The 7,712-nt window shown below is 37.5% G+C and overlaps 1 protein-coding gene across 11 annotated transcripts in view; it reads left to right on the plus strand.

Annotated features, from left to right (window-relative positions):
- Nucleotides 1-6,188, plus strand: part of LOC146382950 (alanine and arginine rich domain containing protein) — a 29,017-nt gene extending 22,829 nt beyond the window's left edge. For 9 of the 11 annotated variants that reach the window (XM_084933988.1, XM_084933995.1, XM_084933996.1 and 6 more), the window contains 11 exons: nt 88-181; nt 289-315; nt 726-803; nt 967-1,101; nt 1,193-1,305; nt 1,775-1,916; nt 2,065-2,355; nt 2,678-2,913; nt 3,057-3,288; nt 5,274-5,319; nt 5,424-6,188. In XM_084933988.1, coding sequence (XP_084790114.1) covers nt 88-181; nt 289-315; nt 726-803; nt 967-1,101; nt 1,193-1,305; nt 1,775-1,916; nt 2,065-2,355; nt 2,678-2,913; nt 3,057-3,288; nt 5,274-5,319; nt 5,424-5,551 — 1,522 coding nt within the window. In that variant the 3' untranslated portion in view covers nt 5,552-6,188. Of the gene's footprint in view, nt 1-87; nt 182-288; nt 316-725; nt 804-966; nt 1,102-1,192; nt 1,306-1,774; nt 1,917-2,064; nt 2,356-2,677; nt 2,914-3,056; nt 3,289-3,683; nt 3,742-5,273; nt 5,320-5,423 lie in introns of all 11 variants that reach the window. The other 2 variants (XR_014800703.1, XM_084933991.1) reach the window with 2 other exon arrangements.
- The last annotated feature ends 1,524 nt before the right edge of the window (nt 6,189-7,712 follow it).

The raw sequence follows: 7,712 nt of genomic DNA on the forward strand, positions 1-7,712 counted from the left end.
AACCTTATCACACATAAATAGAATTAAATTATAATATATATTTATCTGATAGAAGCATCTTCAGCCATATCTTTTATGTCATGTCAGGCTGGAGATTGAGAATGCCAGACTAGAAGCTGCTGCGAAGCAACTGTCCAACAAAATTGATGCACTGCAGAAAGGAGCTCAGGAAGCTGCCGCGGTGAGTAGTCAAAGTCCTGACACACACAGGGTGTTCATAATTTGCCATATCTACTAGTTTTTGCAGTGGATCATTATTGTATTTTAAGGTTTGCAATCTTTTTCCAGCTATCTGGCTGCTCACCTGGAGGAGGGGTTGGTATTGTGGATGTAGACTTAGCTTTTCCTGTGTGGGATTACATTTTATAGTTTCCAAAATAATATAAGTAATGAAATCAGACTGTATTTGGATGAAGTTTTTTGGTGCTTAATGAGGATTCCTGCGACACCAGGAATCCAAAAATAAGCAAATAGAGAAGAAATATCTTTGGTTTTGTTGAGTTCTTCTTGTTGTCTGAAAAACAAATGCTAATGCAAAATGTTCTCACTTTACTCTGATCTTGGTGTGTGGGGTTTTCCACTCTGTGTATTCTTGGGTTGCATGGTGCATGTTACTTCCTTTAGTTTTCTCCTTTCCAAAATAATGAAGAAAAGTGTAACAGCATCACCAAAAAAACAAAATCCATCGTTAGTGTCCATTTAAGAAGCTTTTCTCATTTCTGTAGGTTCGAAGTCACTTGGAGGACATGGTTACGAACCTCCAAAGCAGTAAGATGACCTTGGAAGACCAACTGAATAGAGAGGTTGGTGGCATATTCTGTTTCCTCACTATTAAAACAGTTGCTTTCAATTTCTTACTCTAGTCCTCTTTTAAAGCCTTTATGTACGTACGTACGTACAGGAGCTCCCATCTACAAATTTCCTGTTTAATAGATATATTTTTTTTTGTCTTTTTTATTTCTTCAGGTCCAGAAGCAGAGCTTGCTCTCTCACACAGCCCAGGACTCTCGGGCCTTGTGGGAGGAGGAGCTAAAGGGCCGCTCTAAGTTGGGAGTACGATTGGCAGAACTTGAAAAGGAAAAAGGAGAACTGAGCAGCCAGGTCAGCAAGCTCACACCTCTGTACACAGCCTAATGTTATGAAAACTGAGATCTAGGACTCGTGAGTTATCTGGCTGTTGTTTGTGTTGCAGATGGAGATCGAAAAGAAGAAAGCCAAGAAAATAGCAGAGCAGAAGAAAGCTGTCGATACTCGTCTGGATCAGGAGATAAAGAGAAACACGGAGCTTCAAAAAGAAATGTACAGGTGACCCCTAACTTTCTCCTCGTGCCCTCCTTACCTTTGGCAGTGCCTTATTGTGCTGTTTAGGTACACCTAGGATCCAGTAGATTGCAGCCTTTCCTTGGTTTTGTGACTGTGGTGCACCAGTGTCTGTATCCGGAGTAAGGATGTGCTTTTTTTTTTAATTCCCAGACAAAATGTTTGTTTATAACAAGACCTTCTCTTTAACTGATGATTTATGATTTGTATTTGAGTTTGTTTTAAACATCTCTGTTTTTTGTGGGATACAGTTACCTTAAATTTGTTGTATGATAACTGGCCTGATTTAAAAAAAGAAAATCACAACTTAAATGACTTACTAATGAAGTTTATGCTTTAATTGATGTTTGTAGTCATTTTCAGTTTTAGGTCAGATCATTGGATTGGTTTGTTTTGATAAATGCTTTGTCTTTATTTCTCTATGTGAAATTGACTTTGTGTTTATGGATTTAAGGCTGCGAACCTTATTGAAGACTGCAAAAAAGAGAGTGCGAGATCAAGACGCTGGTGGTGCTGAGTTTGGCTCTCCTATGAGCAGCATGCGGATGGATCTAGGCAGACACACTGAGGGGCACTTTGGGCGAATGAAAGACAGGGTTTGTCCATCTGACACAGCAGATTTAAACCTTTCCAGTATTACCCAATATCTTACAGAATGTGCTATGGCTCTAGCGTCAGTCTCCTACATGTAGCTTTATACATCAGCTGTCAAACATTGGCCTCAAGCATTCCCTTTGTCCTCAGGTGGACGATTTGCAGGTGCAGTTGGAGAAGGAAGCATCTCTTCGCAGACAGCTAGAGAAGGTGAACGAGGAGCTCAAGGATCAGGTGACTTCCTTGAAGAGCATGAGCCACAGTAATGATTTGCTTGAGAGGAGTAAGAGGCAGTTGGAGGAAGAGGTACTGGACCTAAGACGCCGAATGGAGACTGCTCAGGTTGAGCAGAGCCACGTGGAGCAGTACCGGCGCGATGCAGAGGAAAGGGCTCGGCAAGAAGTACAACAGAAGCTGGAGCAGGTTAACCTGTTCCTCCAGGTACCAAGCTACAGCATGCACAACGGGAACACAAATACAAAAAACCTAAAATAAATACATTTTAAAAATGAGCATAATACAATTAGAATGAGTGATAATGATAATGTAGCTGGTGTGTGAATGACATATGTACATGGTTTCTGTGATTACTATATGCCTGTCTATTGTATCCAGTTTCCATAAAAAGTGAAACTCTATGCAAATAAAGAATGATATAGTTATTATTTAATATATATTATTTAATCCAATATTTAATTAAAAATAGTAAAAAGACATGGCCTAGAGATCTGATTTATAATATTTGTTTATGTTTTTGTTCCAGTCCCAGGCTGCATCACAGGAAGCACTCGACCAGATTAAAGCTGCCAATGAAGCTAGCCTTCGCTCTCAGCTGGAGCAGCGAATCCGGGAGCTGGAGGGGGAATTGGGCCGGGCCCGCACTTCCCAGCAGGAGAGCGTTAACCGACGCGAGTCCACACGCACAGAGCTTGAGAGATACCGCCAACTATATACAGAAGAACTGCACCTACGCAAGTCTCTGGCTGCTAAATTAGAGAGGTCAGAAAATCTTACCAGATGTTCCATGTGATACTTTCAAAATCAGTGCTTGTGTCTAAAGCTGAATATGTCATTAAATCAGTAGATGCAGTCAGCTGGTGTGATCAGGCAGGGAGTTTGAATTTGTTGTTTTCCATCCGCAGGGCCAACAGTCGGCTTGCAGAAGCCAATTCCAAGTTGCTCAATGAGCGCAGCAGGTCACTGATCACAAATGGCAGCCTTGGAGCGCCATCACTTGACTTTAGCTCTTTGGCTTCACCAGCCAACTATGGAGCCTCACTTGGGCCCCTCAACAGGAATCTTGGTCTGGGATTCTCTCTCCTCAACCCTGTGGCTGAGGGACAGAACAGCAGGGTGGAGGACTACTTAGCCAAGGTCTGCATTAATCATTAATCTGCGCGCTCACTCACTCATGACGATTGCAGGGAATTGTTTTTTTCTGTAGACTAGTTATCTATATTGAGCCAATTCATTTTCATAGTCATGGCATCCATGGTGTTATTTTGTAACTAGCGGCATTCAGAAATGTTCCTTTTTCCCATGTTAGTGTGTTGTTATGTTGTCATAACTGCAGAGAACATATCTGGCTGTTTAGGTGTTTTATCTCAAGTATTTTAGATTGAGAGAAAACATTCCTATAGATCTAAAGCTATTTTAATTTTTTTCTTTTCTCCTCCTTTCTGTCCTTTTCCTCCTCTTGCACAATTTCTGTCTCTAGCTACTATGAAAGTACTTTACATCTAATCTTCTTTTATTTCTCACTGTTTTAGCTTCTAGCTCAAAAGTCTGTCTCTCACCTCTCCTCTCTTCAACCAGACTCATAATAAGGTGTGTAGATGTGTTTAGCTCAGTCCAGTTGGCTACTGTTTTCCTCTATCTTGCTCATGGGATTACTATGGTTCTTTTTCCCAGCAAACATTAATGTTTGGGATCAGCACAGGGAAAATGGATTTAAAAAAAAAAAATCAAATCCGCTGAGATTTCTCCATGAATGTCTCTGTCCCTTACCCAGTTAAGGGTTATTTGGAAAGGTAAAGGAAAATTAAGGTATTTATAAATACCTTAATATAAAATATGTTATGTTATGTCAAATGTAAGTATTTTTTATAGCATTAAAATAATAAAACAAAAAATATTACCAGGGTTAATGGTTAAATATAAAAATGTGTTGGGGTTTCAAAAATGTGAAGAAAAAAATTACTAAAAAAAAAAAATCATAGAAATCGTTTAATTTTACCTGTGAGCTGTGACTGTAGTAAGTCAGTATGCCAGCAGACATCTTAAACGTCTTTGCTTTCAGTGGACTTTCTCTTTGCTCTTTATTTGTTTAGTAGATTAGAGATAATGTGGCTCTTTGTTTCATACTCGTATAATATTATATGAGTATATTTTGCTTTGAAAACCAAATGATCTGTATTTATCATACAGCGCCTTATTCCAAGCATGTGATAAAGGACAGAAACAGCCGATTAAGATACAAAGAATCATAAAGATCATGATCAAATGAATAATCAGTCACAATAAGATGTGCCAATTTGTTGTCTGACACAACAACACACTAACTATTGTATTTGCATTCTGAGGAGGTAGGACAGGCATAAATATTACCAGCATATATCCAACCCTGGTCAGTATAAAACAAAGATGTAGCTTCTGGGTCAGAAAAATTAAGCCAATTAAGAAGTGCCTTAAATTCTATCTAACGGCTACAAGATGGCGATAGCGTGCCGTTTCTCAGTTCCCTCCCTCCTCATCACATTCGTTTTTTGGCAAAAAGGATGTCAACAGAAACAATCATGTTGAGAATCCAGTGGTTGGCGTCACAGAAGCTACATCAGTCTTTTTTTTTTTTTTTTAAATTTATACGAAGTATGGATACGAGTCCTTAAAGGTTTTGTGTGCTTTTGGCTTTTTGGCTACAAAAAAGTAGCCAAAAAGCTTCATTTAATTAAAAAAAATTAGTTGTTCAAATTTATAATTCACTCTTTGTATCATTGATATCAATATTATTACACAGCACTGCACTTAAAGCACCAGTCACACAGGCACAGACAACAGTTAGTGGCCACCATGGCAGCCACTGTTTGTTAGGGGGAAAATGTTTGCTCTCCAACAGCTTTGCGATGTTAGAGGATCAGCTGTGTAACTGCGGCTGAAGGTGCAGTTTGCATGGTTGGCATGTTGTGCTGTGTTTCATTTACGTGTACTGACTTTCTTGCAGTGTTTTTCCACTATTTAATGTTTGTAATATTGAATCATTGTGCAAAATGTTATTCACGTGTCTGCTGTTTCTTAAAATGTCTTAATACTTAATGTTAAGACCATATTTATTTTCTAACTACAGCTTTCTCTTTTTTCAGATGCAGAGTGAGTTGGATAGAAGCATAACAAAGGAATTAAACAATGGTGAGCGCTGTGAAACTAGAGAGATGACAAAAGCACAGTGGCATTGTCTCTTATGAACCAGAACCTGCATGTAGATGTAACTGTGGTCTGTCTTTGGTCCTCAGCCACAGCAGAGCTGGATGTTGCCTCCGCCCGTATGTCACCTGTGGGATCCCCCAGAAGGGAGTTGGACCCAGTTAGCAGAGCAACGCAACAGTACTTGGAGGTACTAAAGAAGAACAGTATGATCTGACCGTCATCTTGTTTCAATCAGACACCATCTTTCAGCCAATAAAAACACCTGAATGTTGTAAATCTCTTCTCAGTCCTCTTTTATAGAAACATAAATAATGCACATTGCACTTAACACCTCAGGATCAAAGGACGAGTCATATATGTGATAAGATTTATATATCTTGAAGCATGAAAAGTATTTGAAACACAGTTTAGTTTTTATTTTGTTTGTGCATATTTTGGCATTCATAAGTGTGTATTTACAAATGTGCTTGTAAGCATGATTAAGATATTTGCCATGATATTACATTTTTGGTACATGCCATCAAATGGTGCAATATCTCTCTTATTGTAGTGCTGTGTTTATTTTATTTATTCTTTTTTCTTTTTTTAATGAACACGATATACTTGAACAAGACGAGCTGGAATACTCTCCGGCTATAGAAACAGGGTCACTACGCTTCAGCTTTTTGTTGGCTTGTTTTTAAAAGTCACTAAGAGTAAGCTTTTTCCCATTACTTGTATATGTTGTAACAAAGATGGAATAACTAATGTATAGAGATCATATTCTGTCTAAAGATGTTCACGTAATATTTTGTAATTGGAGCGACTGTGTAGTATTTTTGTGAACTATTATTAAAAATCTTCCCAGTTTACAGTGTTATGAATCATTTCATACAAGTGCTGTCGGAGTATTTTTACAGTGTCTGCATTCAGTGAGTGTAAATATTTATTATAATTTTATTTTATAAATATGTTGTGCAGCTAGTTTTAATCCAGTGATGCAACAATTCACCTTTAGAAAATACGTGTATTCCAACAAATACACGTATTTTCAGTGGTGGTTTGTTTGGGTAAAACAGGAATGCAGTATGATTGTTGTCCACAATGCACATGTATGTATGTACGTATGTACATATACATATACATATATGTATATGTGTGTATATATATATATATATATATATATATATATATATATATATATTAAAAAAAAAACTCAAAATCCATCAAATTGACCAGCAAAGACAAATAATATTCAAATATACTGATAAACTTACCTTTAATGTTAACATTTAATATAACAATATTACTTATCGCCAAAACCATAAAATAAGCCTAAATTTGGGTTTTTCTAAATATATATTTATATGTGTGTGTGTGTACTTAAACTGTGTATTTAATTGTTTTTTTATTTCTTCAACATGTTTAAATTTCATGTATCTTACATCCAAAATAATAATACCGCTTGTCATCAATTCTTTATACCTACCTATTTTAAACCCAACCCTCATTAGCTATGTTTTGATTTAATTCACTGCTCTCCTGCCTCTCACACTCCGAGCGCATGGGAGTGATGGTATGCGCCGGTTTAGAAACCATTTCCCTCACTTATTAAAATGAGAAAATGTGTTTATGATTGCCCCCCTATGGCACTTCTCTCTTCCCTTTGATCTATCCTCTCTGCGTCAGCATCAAATGTTAGATATTCAAATCTCGTTACATTTATTTTTGTTTCCTTTACAGCAGACGGGCACATCTGACAGACTATTAAGTGTTATTATTTCCCCTTTTTTCACAATAGACTCCACAGCAAACACTACACAGGAACCACAATGATTGAGGAGGTTACAACCATTGTCATGAAGCTTTGGAGGCAGGCGAGAGAATACAAACAGATTCAAATTTTTTTTTTATTTTAAAGGAAGTGTTGAAAGACTTATTTTTGAATAGCAACTCAGGATTAAAACAAACTGCTCCACACTGGGTCATCTTCCATCTGTGATGCCCAGTCTTGTTATCTCAGGCTGCCAGTCCAACAACTGTTAAGAAAAACAAGGTGTCGGTTTGAAACCTCGAGCCTCCAGCGCGTGACGAGGTTGTCAACTAAACAGGCCAATCTATTTATAAATCACACTGCTACGGTTCGAATGTGCGAATAACATCTCAGAAACTTTGATTGCGAAGCAAATGAAAACATGACACTCATAATGAATATGTTTGCTCCTCTAAGAAAAAAGTAAGGTCCCAAGTAAGTGTTATGTTGTTTAATTATTAATTTATGTTTTCTGTGGGGTTTTTTAAAAGTATTTTCCACAATAAAGATTTTAAATTAAGTATGTCCAACTTTAAGAGTGGATGACAATTCATCCATCCATCCTTTTTCTTCCACTTATCCG

This window comes from Perissodus microlepis, chromosome 7 (assembly GCF_051167445.1).
Source record: "Perissodus microlepis isolate ML-2025 ecotype Zambia chromosome 7, ASM5116744v1, whole genome shotgun sequence".
Taxonomy (NCBI): Eukaryota; Metazoa; Chordata; class Actinopteri; order Cichliformes; family Cichlidae; genus Perissodus; species Perissodus microlepis.